Source organism: Embiotoca jacksoni, unplaced genomic scaffold (assembly GCF_022577435.1).
Source record: "Embiotoca jacksoni isolate LCO1_2020_lvr unplaced genomic scaffold, fEmbJac1.0.p SCAF_39, whole genome shotgun sequence".
NCBI lineage: Eukaryota > Metazoa > Chordata > Actinopteri > Embiotocidae > Embiotoca > Embiotoca jacksoni.
In genome coordinates this window covers 3166428-3189724 of record NW_027185391.1, presented here as the reverse complement: position 1 = coordinate 3189724, position 23297 = coordinate 3166428, and the positions used below count along the sequence as shown (strand labels likewise).

At 42.5% G+C, this 23297-nt stretch overlaps 2 protein-coding genes across 6 annotated transcripts in view; both read left to right on the top strand.

Annotated features, from left to right (window-relative positions):
- myo18ab (myosin XVIIIA b) overlaps window positions 1-23297 on the top strand; it is a 113981-nt gene that overhangs the window by 15106 nt on the left and 75578 nt on the right. For 2 of the 5 annotated variants that reach the window (XM_069166561.1, XM_069166558.1), the window contains exons 3-6: window positions 18281-18346; window positions 19130-19217; window positions 21147-21253; window positions 22415-22591. In XM_069166561.1, coding sequence (XP_069022662.1) covers window positions 18281-18346; window positions 19130-19217; window positions 21147-21253; window positions 22415-22591 — 438 coding nt within the window. Of the gene's footprint in view, window positions 1-14194; window positions 14277-15734; window positions 15785-18280; window positions 18347-19129; window positions 19218-21146; window positions 21254-22414; window positions 22592-23297 lie in introns of those variants that run through there. The other 3 variants (XM_069166562.1, XM_069166560.1, XM_069166559.1) reach the window with 3 other exon arrangements.
- On the top strand, window positions 8451-14185 carry LOC138208581 (uncharacterized). The gene is made up of 4 exons (XM_069166563.1): window positions 8451-8576; window positions 11290-11351; window positions 11709-11741; window positions 13052-14185. Exons 2-4 carry the CDS (start codon window positions 11313-11315, stop codon window positions 14183-14185), a joined length of 1206 nt encoding a protein of 401 aa, XP_069022664.1. The 5' UTR covers window positions 8451-8576; window positions 11290-11312.

Below are 23297 nucleotides of genomic sequence, written 5' to 3'. Positions count from 1 at the left end.
TCCACAAAAAAAATCCATCATGACGTTTTCCAAGTCAGGAAGGTATAGACAATCCACTTGTTGCTCCACTGCACCATCGAAGGGTTCAGAGGTGGCGGGTAAATCAACCACGTGGTTCTCCCCTCTGAAGCTGAATAAAGAAATAAACACCAGTTGAGTGTGTTTCCATGTCTTTAACAAAGTGCACGTACTCAACGACTGTACTTCAGTACAATTCTAAGGCACTTGAACTTTTCTAGAGTATTTCCTTTTCATGCTACCTTATATCCACTACATTTTGCAAGTCAACATTGTACTTTTTAACCCCACGACATTTCTTGATAACAGCAGTTACTTTTCAGATTATTAATCCAAAATAGAATCCATGAATACTTTTGTGTATTTGTCTGATTGTACCTAACAAAACAAAAAGCAGGTATGGTCACCTTCAATGACCATACCTCAATACTTGAGGTACGAACCTGTTTCTAAAAAAAAGTTGGGACATCAGTTAAGATTTAAATAAAAACAGAATGCTTTGATTTGCAAATTGTAAACACATATTTGATAATTTGGTAATAAAACAAAGAGAACATACCAAATGTTGAAACTCTGAAATGTTATTGTTTCATGAAAAAAATATATGTTCAATTAGAATTGGTATGAAGGTATTTTGGTGTCTTTATTATACAAGCAAAGAAAACACTTTTGAGAGCAAATGTCTCGCGCTGCTATCAAAAATTAAGGTTGTACGTAAAAAAATATATGAACTGAGGATAAAAACTATTCGCATTTCAAAATGAATTCCCTCTTATCGTTAAGACTTTTTGGTCGTGAATCAAAACCCTCTGCGAGTTGGATGAAGTAGGCCAAACGCTGGAGACGGGAGTTTCTATTGGTGGTGTGTGTCAAACCCACCGACCCACACCACCTCTACATCATTCAATATGGCGTATGGCACAACAATGTAAATTAAATATGGACCAATAGGGAACATCACAAAAAAAAAAAAAAAAAATCATTTTTTAATTTTTTTTTTATTGTAGCCCCAGTTTAAAAGCTGGCTGCGCTAGAGCTTCACACTCAACTCGCATGTCCAGTTCCACTCAGCTCATCTGCTCTTCAGCTTTGGTGGGAGCGACCAGAATGTGTTTTATTGACCGGTCCTTTGCTGACCTCGGCCCCGAGGCGTCTGTCAGCCAGAGACCAACCCGCTGTGCACCAGGCTCGTTATTCTATGACTGCTGTGTGTACCTGACTGTAGTTCCGACCCAGCGATCTGATTGGTCAACTGTACAATCAAGTCATCATGACATCACACCCTGCTCATCACTAGTAAATATCACTCCGCCTTCTCAATGGGAATACAGAACTAGAATTGAATTTCACATAATACGCAATATGATGTGGTTTCTACTTGTTATATGTCTATTAAATGTGACCCCTTTGGTCCTTTTTGGTCGTTCCGAGCACCCGTACCGTAACACCATGGATAGTCGCACATTTTAAATCCTAAAGACTTTTTATGTTCACATATTTTGTCCACATTAGGCTATTAGCACTATTACATCAGCCGTGAAGGTGGTAAATGACATTTCCTCTGCGCTTGATAAAAAAACAACACATTCATCTCTTTTCATTAACTTTGCCGAGCTCTCTGATGCGGTCGACCACGTCACCATTAAACGGAGGCTTTTTAAAAATCGGGCTTTCAGAGGAAGCACTTAGTTGGTTTCCAACGACCTCATTGACCTGAGTCAGTGTGTCAAACAGGACACTCATTGCTCTGAGCAACTTGACCTCCAGTTTTCCCTCTGTTTTTTTTTTTTTTTTTGAAGCCATCCCTGGCCTGTTTAGTTTAGTCCAACGCCTTTGAACTTTGACCCGGCATGGGAGGTCGGGGAAGCTGGATTCTGAGGAGCATTCCTCAAGGACACAAGATTGCGGAGTTGATATCTGTTTAGTTTAGTCTCTGAACTGAACAACTCTAGTATGTGCAGAAGTGAAGCGTAGTGGAAGAAGGCACCGCTGTGTTCGTGGTACGTTTTTTTATTTAACCAACGGGATTCAATTCTAGTTTTTAGGAGAGTTTTCTTTCTGTTGCGTACTAGCAGAGGGCGATATGGCTCTAAAATTATAGCGGGGTATTTTTTGCGTTATTCTTGACGATATGATAAAATACTGACAAATATTTTAATTATTCATTTTAATTACATAGAATAAAAAAAAAAGTGTCAGATTTATGTCAGCATAAACATAACATTATGCCTTTGAATATTAATTAAACACTAAACGGAAAAACATCTCTTAGTTCTTCAGTTTGGAAACAACAGTCACTCAAAGTGAGTGTGGACTACAACTTCCCTTAAAAAGTATCTCCTGTTGCATGTAGTATGTTTACAACTGGGACATACAGCGTCGTCATAAAAAGAGAACGCACTTTGATTTTACTGCAGTTGAACCACAGAAAACTTCCACCAACTTCACAGCACAGATTCACCGTGTTGTCCACATGTAGTGAAGATGTCGTACATTTGAAATATGACGAGTTTGATAATACAAAAATAACCCGAAACTAATAAATAGAAAATTGACAAAAGATCTCCATTGTGAGATGTCCTGTCTTGTCTTGTCTTTGTTGGACCCACCAAACTGTTTCTGGTCCTGGTGTCGCTTTCAGAAGCTTCTTTCATCCGGGAGACAAACGCAAAGCTGAGACGTTAAGTGTGTGTGTGTGTGTGTGTGTGTGTGTGTGTGTGTGTGTGTGTGTGTGTGTGTGTGTGTGTGTGTGGTGGGGGAGGGGAGGTTATGGTAAGAATCCAGGGAATGCATGCATTAACAGTCCTCACAGAGGTGGAAGTAAAAGTCTGTGTGTGCGTATGTGTGTGTCCGTGTACACTTTCCTTTCTGTCAGCATCACATGTACATGTATACAAAGACATTATGCACCAGACCTGAAACACAAACACGCACGCACGCACGCACGCACACATGCACACACACACACACACACACACACACACACACACACACACACACACACACACACACACACAGGCGCCACCCGGCACACGTGACAACAGCTGCTCCTGTTCTTTCTGGGTTTTCTCTGTAACGTCTGGTTTGTTCTGAAGCAACACTTCACGCCACACTTGTAAAAAAAAACAACCTTTCTGGACCTCGTGGGGTCCCGTATCCGTTCATCTTCTACTACATTGGATAAAGGGGAGAAGAGTTAAACGAGGTTGACAAATATCTCAAACCGAACCACCTGCTATGCCATTATCACCGTGATGACGGGTGACTTATCCATCGTATTGTTCTTTCTGTGCTGCATCCTACTGGTACGAGCGCTATTCGACGTGACACATGATGTGTGTTTGAAGCTTCTAACCTCCTCTAAATGTTGGGATGTTGAGTAAAATAGGTTTAAAATAGTATGCATGGATTTGCAAATCATGTAAACTCGTATTCATAATTTTTTTTTAATGAAAAATATATGTTCATTTTAAATTTGATGCCAGCAAAAAATTTGGGTCACGGGCATATTTACCAATGTGCTGTGTCGTCTCTTCTTTTAACAACACAGGTTGAATCATTTGGCACCTTTGAGATGAATTGTCCTGGAAAGCAGGCGGGGGGCGGAGCCAAACAGATGCAGTCAAGTCAAACCGTTTTCGGCAAGCCTTCAGTCTGAAGCCGTCTGTGAACAGGAAGTCAGAGAAGCAGCTGATCCCATCTAATAACATGTTCTCAGACTCACATCAGTTTGTGTGCAGTCTCTGATTGTTTTAGTTAGGACATAGGAGCCTGTTAAAACGTTAAACAGCTGATCTGTGATCAAACTCCACTTTCCATCAGTTCTCGTGTGAATCTGCATCTTCTCAGTTTTCAGCTATAAATAAATCAGGTGAGCAGACGTGTCCCAGCAGTGTTGTCGTCGGCGACGTTCAACAGCGTCAGAGAAAGTCGGGCACGTGGCGGGTCAAACTGAAATCTAACCGGCACGCTGATCGGATCGGTTTCCCGCCTGGCTCGTCTCAAACAGGCCTGCTGTCACGGTGCTACCTGGACCTCACAGCTCCAGATGGTTCTGGTTCATTTACGCCTACAGAACCGATCCAGACGCTGCAGGCTCTTTTGTACTTCATCCCTCTACATGCTCACGTGACGTTGTTCTGCTTTTTTTTGATGCCTCCCCCCCAAAAAAAAAAAAAATGTCCCCCCTGTTTTCCAGATTGATTAAATTAATTGATTGGAGGGATGATACATGAACTGGACTTTCAGTCTGTCTCCCAGTGACTGATGTAGACATGGACCCCTTTATTCACATGATATCCTGTATTTGACCCTCTGCAACAACCCTTTTTGTTCTTTCTACGTGTTATTGAATAACTTGAGGACGAACAGGATATTTCCAGACTGGCTTGATGTTTCTCAAGTTTCAACTTTTGGATTTGCTGTTTTTCCCCTCGGCTGATCTCACTCGATAGCCACACTTGTACATACATTCATAATTCTTCTGTCACTCTTGGACACTGTTACATCACTGCATTTCTCTCCTCGCCCTTTTTTCGGTGCTGCCCTTTCCCAAGACAGTACTCTATGCCTCCCTCCTCCTCCTCACTCGTCGGCTGCTCTGAAGATGTCTCACACTCTGTTAGCTCTTTATTTCAATCACTTCAGTGTTCCCCTCCCAAGGATATCATGGCAGCCTCAGACAAATAATGGAGGCTTTATGCTGTCGGTTATCCAAAAAAAGAAAAAAAAGCTTGGGGAGGTTTGTCAGGTCCTCTGGCGCCATCTGGTGGTGTAACAGCAGAGGTGGTTGTAGGTAGTGGGACTCGGTGCTGCAGTGCACTGGTTTGCTGCTTGGGGGGGGGGGTGTCTGAGCATATTATGTTCCCAGGTCATATCTTGAGAAGACTTTTTTGTTCATACAAAGTACATGATATTGACTGAGATATCTAAATGTGTAACCAAGCGCTGAACTTTCTCGGATGTTCGTGTTGCCTTAACAGAACTTTTACAAGTGCTTTAAGCCGTATGAATGAGCAGACATTATTAAAGACAAAGTAAGTTAACTTTATGAAGATGACTATTTTTGCAAACATTTTTACAAAATTCTTCTCACATTCTCATCTTTTCTTTCCCCTCAATCTTTCCATCACCAGATCAATCATGTAATCATTGTAAGTACATACCTGATTTCACCTTCATTAGAATACTGTCCCCCTGATCAGGATAAAGCGGGTATAGATGATGGATGGATGGAATGCTGCCCTCTATCTGCAGAACTCGTCACGACGTGTACACCATGCGTCTGACACCAGAATGTCTCTTTCCAAAATGGAGAAACCGTGAGGCCGTTACAGAAGGACCTGCCTCTTTATGTTGATGACCATATTCAGAAGGTTATTAAGCGTGTTTTACTTCATGTAGCAACCAGGCAGTTTACTACAATTTAAACTCTTCTCAGCCTTTGGAAATACCTCAAAAACACATCCGATGCAGTTTTTGTCAGTTAAACATCAGTTTAAATATCAAAGTGGTTCATGTGGACTTCATGTTTCATTTGTTTAGACACTTAAAGCCTTGACTTCATAATACAAGCGTTGTAACTGCTCTGGTCCTGAGAGAGTCCACGCTTCGTCCTGATGTCCAGATTCAAGTTTTATTGACGAGGTAATGTGGAACACCGTGAAAACTAGGAAATACATAAGAACAGTGTTAAAGCACGACTGCTCAAACAACATAGAAACAAGCACAATCCCTGTTAATCTGAGTGTAACACTACTTAACGAGATAATTTAATCAATTATTCCCGCGATGGGCTGGTCGAGCAGCAGAATATCAGATGGGATCATAAAAGTCGGCCGTTTCCCACTTTCTGGCGCCTCATAAAAAACTTCCCGGTCGTATTGTTACGTGAATTACGATACAACTTTTTCAACTTCCTGAATATAACGAGGCAACATAACAACGAGTTGACTTCGCTTAACCCGAAATGATACCAAGCAAAAAGTATTTTACTGCGTCAAAGACAAACAAATACTTGACAACACAAAATAAAAGCGAGGAAACTCGCCTAGGTTAACTTCCGGTGTTGTCATAGCAACGTGTTCATGCCGCTCTAAGCAGCGTCAGCTACAAGCGTTATGCAGAAACTTACTCGGTTATGTAGTTTAAGAAAAGCCAACTTAGAAATACCTTAGAAATGAAATTCAAAGTTATTGAATAGAGAATATTTATTTGACCGGGAGGTGTTCATAAAAGTAAAACAAAAATAAATAATAGTTTTAAGTAGTTCAGCATCACAAGAGTAGAAGTAACACACGAGCTGTTTTTCATTGATCAGCAGCACTTGTATTATTTCTGGACGCATGTTTCAGTCTGCTTCTGCTTTTTGTTCTTGAACGCTTCACGCTGGTTCCTCTCTGCTGCACACCAACACTTTCACAAAGGAAGACGGCGTGATGTGCAACACTTCAGACCAGCTCGCTACATGGGAGGACACGGTTTACGCTCAGAGTTCAGGTTCAGCTGTTGCACTAGAAGTCGGATTGAAAGCACGGAATAAGTGATGATGAGTGTGAAGGTGAGTAACCGTCGGATCGGATGTGCTGCGTTTCAACGAGTAGTTTTATATTCTGGGACAAGCGGAGCTCCGAGATCGTTAGAAGCAGCAGCTGAGATCTCGCCTCACCGCTGGATAGCATTACAACATTGATGTGTTTTTTTTTTTTTCAGCATGAGAACAAGGCTGTTGAACTATACTGTACCATAAAATAACTAATAAATCTGAAGGACAGGAAACTATTTGACTGCAGGCTGGGCTCGTTTAGCCCGTCGGCTCCGACTCAGCTTCAGTTTCCTTCTCTGTGGATATCAGTCCGGTGACTCGGCTCTCGTTAACGTTTGCACATGTTTGTCCCGCCCCTCCTTTTCTGTGATTGGACGGTTGGTGACAGTGACGAGCTCAGTTTTCAGTGAACTCTCGGCGACCTTGTCACGGAGCTCCTTAAAACCCACTCGGGTAGAAACACGTCGGTGGACCCTGCAGTGTCGGACGGTTTCGGTGCATGCTGATTGGTTAAAGTGAACCCGAGGTCAACGCCCAGTAGGAAGGAACGTCTGCAAACGATTCTCTATGGAGGGTGAACAGACCATATTCACAGATCTGTTTCAGGTCATGTCCGCGGTGGTTCTGTGGACAGCTGCCTCGTACTGGGCTTTTTGTAACGTTGTGTGTTTGCTTAGTTTTCTGCTCTCCCTCTCTGCTCACATACACCAGCGAAAAAAAAATCTCCTCACTTTTGCTTTCTGACGTACTTGAGCGCCGCCCCCTGGGTGAAAGGCCCTCGTTCGTCCGACTCTGGGACCGACCGCGTCGGTGATGTTGGCTTAGATTCAGATGTGAGGAGTGACAGTAAAAATATCACAGATAGATTTCAGTGTAACTTCAGCTCTGATATCAACAGGTTGGCTGTCAGTCAGTGATCCTTCGTTTCCACAACAGAGGATTGGTGATTGTTCAGCACCGAGTAGGACAGACATTGATTAACCCTAGAATTTGTTTTTGTTTTATATATATATATATATATATATATATATATATATATGTATATATTATTTAAACAGTTTTTTTTTTTTTTTTTTGTGAGAATTTGCTGCTTTTCTCTTATTTTCTATCAGTGTGAACTGGATATTTTTAAACCATTGTTCAGGTAAATGAAGACATTCGAGAACATTCTCTTGTAGAATTACATTTTTGTCAGCCCCAGCTGTCCCTTCCACTTCTTGTTGATGACTAAATATTTAACATTGCTGAATATTGTGAAAATCATAACTGCGAAACATCAAGATGTTGACATCGTCACTGTGAGCTGTTGAACATGTTGACTCAGCACATTTAAATGATCCGTACAGACTTATTATCTGTAACTGTCTACCAACATCTATAAGTTGAGTGTAACAGGAGTCATAAAGTCCTGTATGAGCTGCATTTCCATTCTTCCATCGACTTTCAATGAAATCAAACTGACTGTAAAATTTACTTTGTTTTTGATTTAAAAAAAAAAAAAAAAAAAGTTTTGTTTTTCATCTAAATTTCTATCATCTGCTCCATAAAAGCATCAGAATAATCCCTGAATCACTACGAGTGCTCCGTGATGTTGGTCAGCTCGGTATTTTAGTACTGCTGACCTACAAAATAACAGCAGTGTGCACACACACCGAAGCAGCTGAGATGACCGCAACTGTGTGTGTGTGTGTGTGTGTGTGTGACCCCTGATTGGACGCTAACGGCCGGTGGTGGGGGGGGAAACTTTCCAGCCGGTTGGTGGAGCCGAGCGTCCTATTTTTACACCTTCCATATCACAACAGCTGTCCCCACATCGCCTGTCTGCCCCCCCCCGTCCCTCCGTCAGGAATAGCCTGCCTATCAGGTCTCTCCCGCTCTTCAGCTGCCGCTTCGCCCTCGAGGTGGTCACTCACGTCTCTTCCGTCTCAGACAGCTTTTTGTTTCCAAGCGATGTGTTTTTTTTTTCTCGGGACTCCTGCGATAACGGCAGTTGTGGAATTACTTTGTTTTGCAGGTAGTACTATTTGTGATATCTTTTTTCTTTTTTTTTTGGGAGGGGGGGGGGAATCTATGACAAGCCTGCGGCCTCAAGGCTCCGCCGCCGACGGCACTATATTTAGGCTGGAGTTGGCTGAGGGGGGGAGGTTTACTTTTTGCCATTCAGAGCGTTTCTGTTTCTCCAGAGTCAGTATGAGTGGGAGAAATTAAAGTAGAAGTGTTTGGTTGCTTTGATGAGGTGTTTTGGTTTTGTGGACATGATGGGAAGTCGAATGTATTTGGGACTAAGAGCTAGATAACGTTCGGGTTTTCAATTATTCACGTATCGTTCCTTTCATTGAGATACTTCAGTAGTTTGGTAACATAATATACAGGCTGTGTGATAATGCAACTTTACTATATTGACCTTGGATTAAATTGTATCGTGATGATCATTTTTAATTGTTTGCCAAGTACTGATAGAAATGAATGGCTGAATTAATATCTTCATCATGGTAGCGATGATTCCAAACGTATTGTTGATCTGCACATCGGTGTTTTGCGTAATTCACATGGAATGAAGAAATAATGTTTTTCCAGATGCCTCTAAAATATAGCTCTTCACATCAATTATGACGATCCTGAATTTTGCAGGTAAAAAGTTATGAAGATATTATTTTTTTTTTTTAAAGGAATCAGTGAAATAAATATACACATTTATAACATGTTAATTCACACTGAAGTGTTATTACCAGATCATACATAAATATATTTGTTAGTTTTGTGATTTGCAGATGACAGATTAGCAAGAATCTCCAGATCGTAGGTGTTCTGAGACCAGACCCGAACTGAGTGGACCTGAGCAGACTTCTCCTGACCCTCAATCAATGTAGCGTGTTCACTGTGATCACGGGATGATGATCGATGAAGAGCTGACGTGTAAAACTGCTGATTCAGTCTGTGTTAATGAACTCCCTTTAAAATGAGATAACTCTGCTTCCATACAGTCTATTTGTTTGTGAGATGATGTGATAAAGGAGGCAGTTCTCGATCTCGGTCTTACATTCAATGCTTTTAGCTGGTTTTGAATATCTTAGAATAAAAAACGAGATGTGACCTCGTTGACCTCCTCTAAGGCAGTAATCTGGCCCACAATCTAAAAACGCGTGTTTGTGTGCTAATTAAGTATCCGCTGATAAAGCTGAGAGTTTGACACGGACAACCGGTCGAAGACGTTCTGAAGGAACGTGTCCAGAGTTTCACACTTATTTTTTTTTGGAGCGTTTTCAGTGCTTCATCCTGGTACTTGTAGTGTAACTGCATGTTTCTGTACTGACAGTGTGAACACACTGATGCACTCAGAATACCGAGTGTTAGTACACGAGTACAACATCTGGAACACGAGTACAACCTGTGGAACGCAGCATAAGAAAGTAGATGAAATATCTCCAGCGCTGAGAAATTTACATCAGTTTCCTGTCTGTCAAATAATTATTGCTGTGTTGCTGAAATGTGTAATACGGATAAAGTTGCCTTGCTTTGCCGAATCAACATTATGTGTTAAATTAATGTTTTTAACTGAAAAGAAACTGAAAGGAAATGAGCTGGAAAAGGAGTGACGGCGCTGCGTGCGTGCGTGCGTGCGTGCGTGCGTGCGTGCGTGCGTGCGTGCGTGCGTGCGTGCGTGCGTGCGTGCGTGCGTGCGTGCGTGCGTGCGTGCGTGCGTGCGTGCGTGCGTGCGTGCGTGCGTGCGTGCGTGCGTGCGTGCGTGCGTGCGTGCGTGCGTGCGTGCGTGCGTGCGTGCGTGCGTGCGTGCGTGCGTGCGTGCGTGCGTGCGTGCGTGCGTGCGTGCGTGCGTGCTCTAGCCATTGTAACGCACTTTGAGACCACGACGATTGTCAGAGTCGCATTTAATCAAATCCATATTCAGCACCCGCTCGGTGAAGATGATGGACAGTGACAGTAGATGTTGTAAATAATCCTCCACATTATTTTTAAGGGGTGATGATGATCTCTTGCTCTGCCAATCCAATGCATTACCATCTTTCCTTTTTAAAAAACAAATATCAGGATCAAGAGTCACATCTTTTCTTGTATTTTGATGCCGAGAGCGGGACGATGATCTTTGATTTTCTTTTTTGAGAAACCTTTAATTTAGCTTTTTTTTTTTTAGCTACTTTAGCATTATAATTTCTCTAAAGCCGCTGTAGTCTGTTGTAGGGATCAACAGATATGGCTTTTTCAGGGCGGATACTGATTATTGGTAATCAAGGAGGCCAATAAACCAATATTTGGAACCGATATACAGTTGCAGTAAAAATACAAAATCTTTGTGTCAAAATTTTGAATAACAAATTCTAACACAAAACTTAATTCAAATGACTTTAAATAAACAAATGCTGTCATCTTATTATGAAGGTATATAGATGTAACCAATCAGGTGAAGCCGTGGGCGGGACATTGCTCAACACCTGTTGACTGCAGACTGAGAGACACACTGCATCAGAGCCAAAGCAGCGCATTGAATAAAAACAAATACAGATAATCCTAAAAACACTAAATATCGGCAGCGCTAATCGCTCGATACCTCGGCTCTCACTCAGATTTGACCTTTTGTAGATTTTACTAATTTCTTTGCCATTAATTCATTCAAGTTTTTACATTTTTTATTCAACTGTATAATCTCACCATTCTTCCTCTTCCTCTTCCTCCCCCTCCGCCTACCCATCCTCCCTTCTCCTCCATCACAGTTCATGACAGCTGATCGGCCAACATGGCATTTTCATCTCGATTTTCCTTCTGGGAGCGAAAGGGAAGTTTGGTTTGGACGTGTGGTGATGCACTCTGACCACGCATGCTGTATTTAACACGCGTGTCTTCTTAGTTTACGCTCCAATAAAACATTTGAACGGCTTTTCACCGAGCAGCATGTTTACAGTATCTGCTGTGACTTGGTACCACCGTTCGTTGGACATTTTACTGCAGTGTGTGCATCAGATTTGAACTCTTGAAAAAAGCAGCACAAAATCTTTCTCTCCTCATTGCACTGAAAAACAGATTTTATGGCCAAAGATGTGTCAACCTTTGCATGGTTTGCGGTGTGTGATGGGAATTGATGTAGTACCGAGGTTTTTATCTGGTTTCCTGTTTTTATATCAAACACATTCAGATCAAGGATGAAAACCAGCCCAGCAGCAACAGTGTAAGTAGAAAAAAAAAAAAATAGTTTTTCCTTGGATGTACCAGTTTCTGGTTGTTAGAGTCGAGGAAGATTTAAAATCAAAATTTTTTTGCAGTATTGTAGGTAATGTCATAGTTTTAACCAGTTTATTAAAAGTTAGTATGACTCACATTCATGCCTAAATTTGACTGATTGTTGTCATTATTGATTAATCTGATGACAATTTCTTTCCGACTTGTTAATTAATCGGGTCATTTGTAAAATATAAGAAAAAACCCAAAAGGTAAATTCCTCTTCAGGGCTCCGAACTAACTTTTTACATGAGTTGGACCGGTGCACCTCATGTCATTTAGGTCCGCCAAGCAGTGCATAACTTTAATGCCTTTTTGGCTGCTGGAATAATAGATTGTAGGTGCTGCCGTAAACACTGGAAATCAGAATATCTCAATAAATACGTGAAAAGCAGCACAACGGAGCTTTTTGAAGAGAAAGTGTCACGTTGTGCCTCCAGCGATGTCAGTCTGTCTGATCGTATCATCCAGGATGTGAACAATTACTTAACGATATAATCAGCTCATCGTTTAGTACTAAATTTGAATAGATGACCTGTCAGTTCATTCTCCTTCGAGTCTCCTGAGTGCCTGTCGACTCTGATTGATGTTCTGTATTCACTGAACTCATAAATGTACCAAATGGATCTGAGATGTAAATTTACCACGCCCCTAAAACAATTTTATTCCTCAAATTTTCAAGCACCATTACCTAATTTTTTAGGATAAGCTTGACTGACACTGAATATTTTATCACCAGATTTGTCTTATTGTTGCATTAAACCGTCAGTGTGGAGCTTTTTGTCTCCCCCTGCTGCCCATGAGAGAGATTACAAAAGGCCAGTTGGCACAAGCTCACGCCACCGGTTGTTGCTTTGCTGCTGTTGCAGCTGTAAAAACTGTGGAGAAGCTGTTTTTAATGACTTCATCCTCCATTAAAATATATTTGGTCAAAAGTGGAGGACAGCCACATGATTTTTTTTATTTTTTATTATTCCCATTCAAATTTGATACCAAATTTAAAACCTCTGCATACTGTGAGTTCTGATAAAGGAACCTTGAGCTGAATCGCTTTGAGGATGAGGTTGTTTTTGTTCATTTATATGTAAAAGTTCTGGTCTCCAGCTTTAATTTGAGTGTCTGTTGAGGTTGAAGACATAATGCTGACAGTTCAACATAACGTGCCAACATTTTGACTGTTGTTGTATGGCGCTTTTGATATTTTTTTTGTATTTATCATTCATCACCTGATATCTCCCCTCCTTCCTCTGCTGTGGGTAGTCAGAGAGTGATGGGCTGTCCAGTCGGGCCAGGTCGGTGCCAGCTTTAGACCCCGGTCGCGGGTTATTCCGGGCAAAAAGTCCTCCGACAGCGTCACCTCCAGAGTCAGTAGGCCGGGTCCAGAGTCCCTCCCCACCAAAGGTCAGGACACCCATTAAGATGCCGGAGCGCTTCAGAAGCCCCGAGCCGCAGTTTAGGAGTCCGGAACCCCCGCGAGAACAAAATGGCACACTGGACAAAAGCCCGGTCGACAGTCGGGCCGTCGGTAACGTCGAGCCTCCGGGCACCGGCACCAACGAGACGGATCCTACAGACGACCAGGGCCTCACCAGGAAGAAGGTCGTCAAAGTGGTTCGTCGTGTCGTCAGGAAGGTCTTACCCCCGGACGAGGACGAGGTCACGGTGCCGGCTCAGAAACCTGACGAGGCTCCAGAAGCAGCCAAGCTTCCCGCTAAACCACTCAAAGCAGCACCGGCCGCGGTGTCCAAGGCTCACATGATGTCCGGATTCTCTTTTAAACACGACGTCATCAAAACGGAAGACAGAGACGACATCTCGAGAGGATTGACGAACCTCATGGTCCGAGGCAGGACGCGGGAGCTCCGTCCGCGGATACGCAGGGACGACAGGCCGCAGAAAGTGGAGCTGGAGAAGACGAGTGAAAAAAAAGTGGAGCCGGAGGAAAGAAAAGAGAAGCAGGTAGAAGATAAAATAACCCCGAAGACGCAGGACAGCGACGACAAACCCACCAGCTCTGGTCCGCCGTTAAATCGAGTCCGATCTCCAGCAGTGGCTGAAAACACGCCGAACACGTCCGTCGGCTCGGCTCCGACTTCCTCCAAACCAACTCATTCCAGACCCATCTCTCTGCCGCCGGTCGTGGGCTTCATCCCGGCTCCCAAACCTTCCGCCCTGTCTCCGCCTCCTGGCTTCATACCTGCACCCAGACTGTCCGCCGCCCCAAAACACACCACTAAAGCCCCTCCCACCGGCCCGCCGGCCCAAAAGCCTCCATCCCTCTCTCCTCCGTCACGTCTGGTCCCAGCCCAGAAACTCTGTCCCGTGACCCCTGACCCCCCCCGCCCCCTCCACGCTGGTCCTGACCCCCCCCCGCCCTCCCCACACCGGTCCTGACCCCCCCCACCCTCCTCACGCCGGTCCTGACCCGCTGTCTCGCCCTTCAGGAGGACCTGTCCTTCTCCAACCTGCTGTCAGTCAACCGGAGGTACAGTGTCCACGTTCGGCATGTTCGGCCCACAGTTTGGACGTTGGCGTGGGACGTGCATGAACATTTCAGATGCATGTTTAAAAAAAATAAAACTGAGCGCGGGGGTGTTTTCACCGCTTGTGTTTGGAACCTCACTGTGACTGCTAGACTCACTCCAACGTATGACGTGAAAATGTGTTCAACCGTCTAACACCGTAGTGAAAGAGAGCGTTACAGGATTCATGAGTGTTGTGTGTTTGAAAATTCATATTTATTGGTCAGTAATAGTAAAAAAAAACCAGAGTATCCGATGCTGAGCCTGAAGCTGGGAGTTCAAGGCTTTCCAAGGAGGAGAAAAGGCTCATAGTGAACGCTATCACACATTACATCCCATCACTCCATGTAGCAGAGTGAGTACATTCATTGAAGGAGATGCTTCATCATAAAACAGATCAGGCAAGTTTGATTGACAGGAGTGATGATCAGAGAGTTTTTATGATTACAGGGACTGAAGAATGGGTGGAAATGTCTCACTGAATGAAGCAGCCAGTGAAAGAGTAGATGAGACATCATGAAAAGAGCCCAGAGCCTCTACATCATCCACAAACATCCCAAACTTCAGACCGGAGAGCTTCGTATTCATTCCCTCTTCTCAGACGTACTCTCTGGACACTTCATCTTTTTCTTTAACCTTGAACCTCAAAGTAAAATCCACCTGCAGAGAAACTCTCCTCTCCTTAAGACACTTTTAGAAAAACCTCTCTGGGTTTGCCTCGAAGCTTCTTCCTCTCGTTACCACGGTTTCACATGTTTCCCGTCATCACACGGGATGATGCTGCTTCAGGATCCAGAGTCACGTCCACTGCTGGAGCCTCAAACAGCCGCTCCGCTCTCAGAGCTCCTCTTCATCAGCTCAGACATTTTCCTGCTGCAGATCTGTGATGAAACCTTCATCCTCTCCGCAGACTCCTTCACAGCAGTGAACACCTCCACACCTTCTGCTGTCTCTCTTTCACTCTTTGAGCTCCTCCATCTTCAGTCGTCTCTTCTGGATCTCAGCTATCTCAGAAATAAAGATGTTGACTTGTAACCGAGGTTTTCTGTTGAACATCTGCCCACACACCTGACAGCTGTCGTTAATATTCCAGCGTTGAGTGATGCTGACTGGATCAGAGGCACATGATGAGTTCATCAAGCCATACTGTTGATAGTTAACCTATGTTGGTATAGTGGACTGTGTGTGTGTGTGTGTGTGTGCGCGCTTGCATGCGTGCAGTTTGAAGTGTTTACTGCTTATCTCACAGTACTACTAACATCAATCCAAACTGTGATGTTGTTGCAGTGAGTGTGTGAGTGTGAGTGTGTCACGTATCTGTCTGTTAGGTGCGGTTGTTTTTGTGTAGTCGTGGGCTTTGCTTAATCAGTGGGCTTCCAGTCACTGTGTTGCTGCTTTGAACCTGTAGGTGGCGCCGCTCAGTCCCACCGAGGAGGCTCAGAGACGCCTGATGAAGATCTTCGGCGCTCCTGTAAATCACCTCACTGTGCTGCATGTTATTGTTGTCTTTGATTGTCTTTGTGGTTTTTTTTTTCCCCACCGTCCCGACACTACCAGTTAGCAGCACAGTTTGTGTCAACAAACACATTTATTTCATGGGGATAATCTGAACACAAACAAGGAATCGTGAAAGGGAATAATGAGGATTAACCGTTACAACTTGGAGTTTTAAATGATCCTATAAACTTAAAGAAAATCGGAAAATCCAAGTTTCCTTTAAAAGAAATACCTTTTGACAGCAGAATATTGTTAAAGACAATTTGAGGACGAGCGGTTGAATAAGTTTGGTGTAATAGAAGTTGAAGGTTGATGTTGTTGCTGTTAACAGCACAATGACATCAGACCAAGTCACATCCCAATGGCTGATGTTCACCATACTTTGTTTATTTATTTATTTGTTTATTATTTAATAATTTTTCTGTGACACTTCTACTCAGGCTTTGGTCACATTACTTTCATTGCTGCCATATTTAGGACCTTCTTACTTTATCTGTTAACTGCAACTTCTATCAGAATTTAAATCTCAGTCTCCCCAGTTTTATGTTTTAGATTAATGGAGTTTATATTTTCATATATTTAGATGTTAATTGAATATTGTATATGACACATTGAAATAAGACATTGTCTAAACTAATGCATGTATTTCCAGGTTCCCCATCTGTTAACCTGGTTGACAGCTCGGTACTCATCCTCTGCTGATGATTTATGTTTTGTTTTTTTTCCTTCTGGCTCTGCTCTCCATCTTTATAGCTCATTTTCTTTCAAGTAAAATAATATTCATGTGCCCATGTGACTCTTAACAACAAGCATATTGTGATTATTTGATCTGCATCTCCATAAAACATTGATGTCTCCGTCCCTCCACAGGAGTTATGTCCATGTTCCGTGTCTTGACTCTGTTCTGTGTTGGTGTCACTGCTCCTCTTCTGTTGCTTTCATGTCCTGTAGCGTCTTCATCCAAAGTTTGACCTTGTCTCCTTTGTTTCTCCTTTTTCATCCCGTCCCTCTGTCCCACTGCTCATTGTCTGCTTTGTGCTAAGCTGGAGCCGGCGGTCAGTGTGTCCCCTTTTGTCCGAGCTCCCATCCCGGCAGCTGTCCCCCCCCCAGCTTACCTCCGCCCGGTAAAGCAGTATACCCGGCTCCCCGGGCCTCCTGGCAGGAATTGGTTTTATGTGTCCAGATTGTAAAACCACAGGATCCTTCTAACTTTATCTCTTTTTCTTATTTAATTTCAAACATCTGTATGAAAATGACAGGCTTTGAGCTTTAACCCGATTTGTGTCCGTGGCCCTCATAAATTGACCAAGATGTGTAGTTTTCATGTGAACCTTGATCAAACCCTGAATTCATTCCAGAACCATTTGTCAGATCCATGAGATTTTTTACCGTGTTTGTTAGCCTTACTGTGATTACAGCTATTTGTTTTATTTAAATACACTTTTAAGCTTAATGTGTATCATTGGCATTTTTTGATAATATTTTTTTTTAGGATAAATTTAGCCAAGTTTAAACAAGGTAAAAATATAGACTAATAAAAAGTCCTTCTTGTAACTCTGAAGCTGTATTCACGAGCCGGGCGGCAAATTGGCTTTGTTTTTGGTCTGAACACGGCTTCAAGATGTAACATTTGAGTGAAGAACATTGAATCTAAAGTTTAACCTGTCTGTCCGCTTTTAACTGACTAACGGATGCATTGCTGATAACATTGGAAGGCAAAACAGTGTTGAGAGTTGTGTGTGTGTGTGTGTGTGTGTGTCTGTGTGTGTGAGCGATATGCAGGTGGAGACTCATGCAGTTTTTAAGGGGGGTGAGTGTAAAGCTGGTTTCTGAAGCTGCAATCTACAGATGTCTGCCAACTGAATCACATGCAGACATTTTGTGTAAACACTACACTTCACCACGGTCTTTGAATGCCTCACATGCAGACTATAGTCAGGTGGCCGTGCAGAAGCCTCCAGTCGCCGCTCAGTTATTGCAGCTCATGCAGTTTGTGTGTAAAATAGTTATAATATAATACAAAAAATTGCCAAAGCTGATACCCAGTGCTTCCCTTGCTAATGGGAATGATGACTTTAAAATGAGGCCTTTTAATTTGAAATGAGGGCTTTTAGTTTGAAATGAGGGCTTTTAACTTGAAATGAGGGCTTTTCGTTTGAAATGAGGGCTTTTAGTTTATGTAACTTTGATCCTTCACTCTCTTATAGTAGACATTAGCTTGAAAGGCCGTGACTTTGACACGCTTTGGTGTCATGTGTGCCGTTAACCTCTCAACATTGTTACCTCTCATATTGTAATATTGAAGCAAATCTTCCATAACAGGACCGTTCGTAGTTTTTTTTTTCATGCTTGTAGACTAAACATCAGTTTCTCAATAATTTCTAATCTATTTGTATGTGTGTCGTTTGCAACACATGTTGCTCATATATAACTGTGACCTTTGACCTCTTCATGCTGACAAAATCACCAGGGATCAGTGGAAGAGGATTCTATTGCCCTTCTTCAGGCATCTCATGCTGCAGCTAAGCAATCCCAGGTGTGCCCTGCACTGTCTGAGTTATTAAACCACCAGCCCATCCTATCATCACCCTGCACTGTCTGAGTTATTAAACCACCAGCCCATCCTATCATCACCCTGCACTGTCTGAGAGCTATTAAACCACCAGCTCGTCCTATCATCACCCTGCACTGTCTGAGTTATTAAACCACCAGCCCGTCCTATCATCACCCTGCACTGTGTCTGAGAGCTATTAAACCACCAGCTCGTCCTATCATCACCCTGCACTGTCTGAGTTATTAAACCACCAGCTCATCCTATCATCACCCTGCACTGTGTCTGAGAGCTATTAAACCACCAGCTCGTCCTATCATCGCCCTGCACTGTCTGAGTTATTAAACCACCACCTCGTCCTATCTGCACTGTGTCTGAGAGTTATTAAACCACCAGCTCGTCCTTTCATCACCCTGCACTGTCAAGTGTTGTTCTGGTCTGCTTGCAAATTGCAGTGTGTCTTGTTCACATTTCCCATAAAAAATGTGGACACTCCTGAGACTTATTATATTGACATGTGTGTTTGGTTTGAAGTATGTCCCACGCTTCACCCTGAAGAGCATGCAGTGCTCAGCGAGCCGCACGGTCACGATCTTTTCCTTTCGTACCTGTTCAGTAACACGTCAGCATGTACTAGTATGGAACAGGAGATATGCTGATGGTTTTAGGAAGAACGGACAGTGGCAATATGAGTTGTCCATGGACGTGGCTTAAATGTAATCCTTTCCTCGTCCCTTCTGTCGAGTAATTTATCTTGCGTCTTTCCAGGTGAAAACAGAGGAGCAGATTGCAGCCGAGCAGGCCTGGTATGGATCGGAGAAAGTCTGGCTGGTCCATAAAGATGGCTTCTCCCTGGGTGAGATAGATTTATTTGGCTTTTTGCACATACAGCACCATCTCCTGCTCCACTGTTCCACTGTAGAAAAATGTAAATCCCTGTTTTTGGACAAAAATGATGGAATCAAAATGGATATATGAATGCTTTTATGTCTAATTGTTTGTCATGCACTGTAATTTCAACAGGGCAGGTTATATTGATAATATTGTATAAAACTAGACAGGCACAACGATACTATGTCCCGCCCACCGATAGCTGTAACCTGACTGCACCACAGGCCTGTCAATCAAACAGACACGCCCCCCCCAAAAACAGGTCTTTTTGAATCTTCTTTTCTAATGAATGAGGGATTATTTTCAGATGGACCTCCAGAAAACTAATAAGAAGGAGTGACTTTAGCTAACAACACCGATAACTGATGGACACATTTTATTCACTTTGTATTTGATGAGAGAAGTTGAATGGGAGTCTATGGAGCCGGAGGCTTTTTGGAGCCGACCTCTAGTGGCATTCGGTAGTATTGCAGCTGAAGACACTTCTGCATCAGAACCATTTTTCAGACCCGGAAGCTACGAACACTTTTATATCCAGTCAGTTATATATATAAGCAGCGCTCAATCCTTGTGACGCCTGACCCATCTCATGTCAGTGTGGAATAGAAAACTCTGAACTTATTGACCACACACTGCAACAAAGATGGATGTCATGACAGTTTCCCAAAAGTAAAGCCAAAACATCTCAATTACTTCCTGTTGATTGTACTAGAGGTCAGAACCCCTACCCCCCAACACACACACACACACACACACACACACACACACACACACACACACACACACACACACACACACACACACACACACACACCTTTTTCTCAATGCGGTTCTCAAGGGAACCGCATTCAATGTAGATTAAGAGCTGATGGAGCTACTCTAGCTGTTGCAGCTGGTCTCAACTGAGTATTAAATGATGGCAAACTGTCAGTAGATTTAACAAGTCTACTAGGAAAGAGAAAATATTGTAGCCTTGGACCGGGTTCAGTTTAGATCAGACAGTCACACATAAACTGGATAAAGAGACGGACAGTGTTGCCAAAAACTTGAGTCCACAACCTCCCAGCTGCAGCGGCCTGATGGTCAGTACATTTCTGACATTAACGGACGAACCAGTCCAAAAGAAATGCGAGTTATGCTTCAAACTTAATTTCTTCAATGTGTTCAATGGGATCGTCTGTTCTTCTGTCTCAGCCATCGTTGTGTTTTAGAGTTTCATTCATCTGAACAAGTTAGAACACAAAAAATAATCCCTCCTAATATTTTCCCTATGAACATGGTGGATGCGCCTCCGAGCCTCTTTCCTATTTCCAGCATCGCCAGAGAAAAAAAAAAGCCATTTTTTGTACTGGGAGCTTCCAGAGCAGTTTATCTTTTACAGCCACAGTGGATGAGGAGAGATTAGACATCCCCACCCACCTGCACAACCCTCAATGCGTTATTACGAGGACAATCGACAACTTATTCATCATATAAATTTCTCCATTCTGCGTGTGTTCTTCACGTGTTGCTGCAGTTTGTCCGATTAGAGCTTTTTAGGATGCAGCAGTTGGCCGTGCGATACATGTCGCGCTGCAGCGGCCGTGTTTTTTCAGCTGCAGCGACTCACTGTCGCCTCTTGTGGTTCATTACAGAACAGGACGGGCTGGGGGCTAGCTTGTTAGCATGCTAACTTCAGTAGATGTCTCTAACGCAGTACATATTGTTCTTTGACAGAAATCAACACTGCTAATTCTACACATTTATTGGGGGTAATTTTAGTTAATTTCTGAATGTTTTAAATAATAATAAATAAAAAAAAAAATCAACATTTTACATATTTCAGCTTTAAGATGAACAGGTTAGTTTGAGGATTTCCACCAGGCTCACAGCTGTCAATCTTTTCTGTGGCCAGCCACCATGGTGAAGACGGAGGCTGGCTCCATGCCAGAGGGAAAGGTCAAAATCAAACTAGAGCGTGACGGGACCGTCCTGGATGTGGACGAAGACGACATAGAGAAGGTTGGTGGGAGATAAATGGTAGCGCCCAACGAGACATCTGCTCATTATGATAACTTCTGAGCATTAGGAATAATTGAAATTGAAATAGATCATTGTTTTTTTTCCCAAATTTCTTTGCAATTAAGGTACTTAATAGAAGAGATGGCACAAAGCCAGTCTTTTCACACAAAACCTGCTTCATCAACAAAAGTTCTCGTTTACAGTAAGCGAGGCTTTTCAGCCACATAGAGGTCGGTAAAAAAAAACAGAAAAACAGCGGAAGTGACAGCTCGTTTCATAGAGGATGGACTCATGACTCATGACTTATTTTTGCTGTAACTTTGAGCCCATGGAGCTTTAAGTTCAGAAAAACAAAAATAGAATCAAAATATTTCCTGCTATATCTGTCATGTATCATATGGTACATATAACTCCGTGTTTATTAGGTAGTAGTTTAAAGAAAAAAAATCCACAACATGTACTCTATATAAACTAACAGTAAAACAGGACAGGGTTTTTTATTGTGCAGTAGTTCACCTGCAGCCCCCTCATCACTGAATGATTGATATGAAACTGAAACTGAGTTTCTGACGGACAGCTCAGATTATCCTCTGAGAGTTTCAGACTGAATTAATGAACAACACTTTTAACTATCAGCTGATTAACGTTTAGTTTGAATTGTTAACCCTTGTTCGTGTAGTTGACTCCATGTGTGGCTGCAGGCTGATTTCATACCGGAGCACCGACACGTGAACTTCGACTTTTGTTGTCTTGCGTCGACCTCTCAAACAGATCAAGAATAAAAGTAAATAAATACTGAAGTCCAGTACCACTGGACCTTAGATTAACTTCAATTATTTTTTTCTGCTCAGGTGAAACATTTTTGATGAATTTGATTATTTTCATCATTGATTTGCAGATTATTTTCTCGATTAATGTTTATAGAATACATGACAACAATGAAAAATGACACGACTTCCTTGTGCAAAACATAAATGTTTGACCAACAGTCCAAAATATTCTATTTACAAAAATTCGACAATATGAAACCACCAAATTGTGTCTTTTTACTTTTAGGACAGCTTTAATCCATCGATAAATTAGTTATTAATTTTCTTTCACTCTGCTATTGGAATAATGGACCAACCATTGCAGCTGTCCAATCTGTCCCTCGTTGTGTAGGCCAACCCTCCATCGTACGACCGGTCGGAGGACCTGGCTTCGCTGCTCTACCTGAATGAATCCAGCGTGATGCACTGCCTGAGGCAGCGCTACGGAGGCAACCTCATCCACTCCTACGCTGGACCCAACACGCTGGTCATCAACCCCCTCAGCACACCCTCCATGTACTCCGAGAAGGTGAGCTAAAGACCGATATTGCTGCAGTAACGTTCATAGTTTTGGAATATTATGTTCACGTCATATCGAGTTCTACAACTCCTTTTCCCCCAAAAAGTTGGGACATTGTATAAAATGTAAATAAAAACATAACGTGATGATCTGCAGATCACAAAAACACATTTAATTGAAAATAGACCAAAGATGTTGATAGCAAATGTTGAAACTGGGAATTTTTTTTTTTTTTTTATTGTTTTATGAAAAATATATGCACATTTCAAAAAAGTTCAAATTCAACATGAGCATATATTTTCCACCACAGTCAAATTTCTCAGTTTCTACATATGCTATGTTGTCTATTGTCTTCTTGTTGTCTGCTTTGAATTAAATACGGGTTTCCACGATTCAACTCATTGCATTGTTTTTTCTTTTTCTTTTTTTTTTTTACAGCATCCCAACTTTTTTTGGAAGCAGGGTTGAAGATAAAACAAGCAGTTCTTTTTGGTTTTAGCTGAGAATTTCAGACCAAACTTACATTTTGAATTGTGGACTTCTCGTTCTGCTCTCAGCAAAAAAAAAAAAAAAGACGATTTTGAAAGAACATTTTCTTCCGTGGCTTCGGAAATGTAATTTCAAATTTGTCAAGATTTTGTAGGATTGATTTGTTGATTGAATTCCTCTGAACCTGGCATCAAACACATGTATAATTGTCAGCTGCATGACTGAC

What these genes read in the sequence shown, in the direction of transcription:
- LOC138208581 (XM_069166563.1), top strand. Translation starts at nt 11,313, where the DNA reads ATGGCATTTTCATCTCGATTTTCCTTCTGGGAGCGAAAG. An exon ending in TTTCCTTCTGGGAGCGAAAG is followed by an intron (nt 11,352 to 11,708) that starts GGAAGTTTGGTT and finishes AAACACATTCAG; the next exon opens with ATCAAGGATGAAAACCAGCC. An exon ending in ACCAGCCCAGCAGCAACAGT is followed by an intron (nt 11,742 to 13,051) that starts GTAAGTAGAAAA and finishes TGCTGTGGGTAG; the next exon opens with TCAGAGAGTGATGGGCTGTC.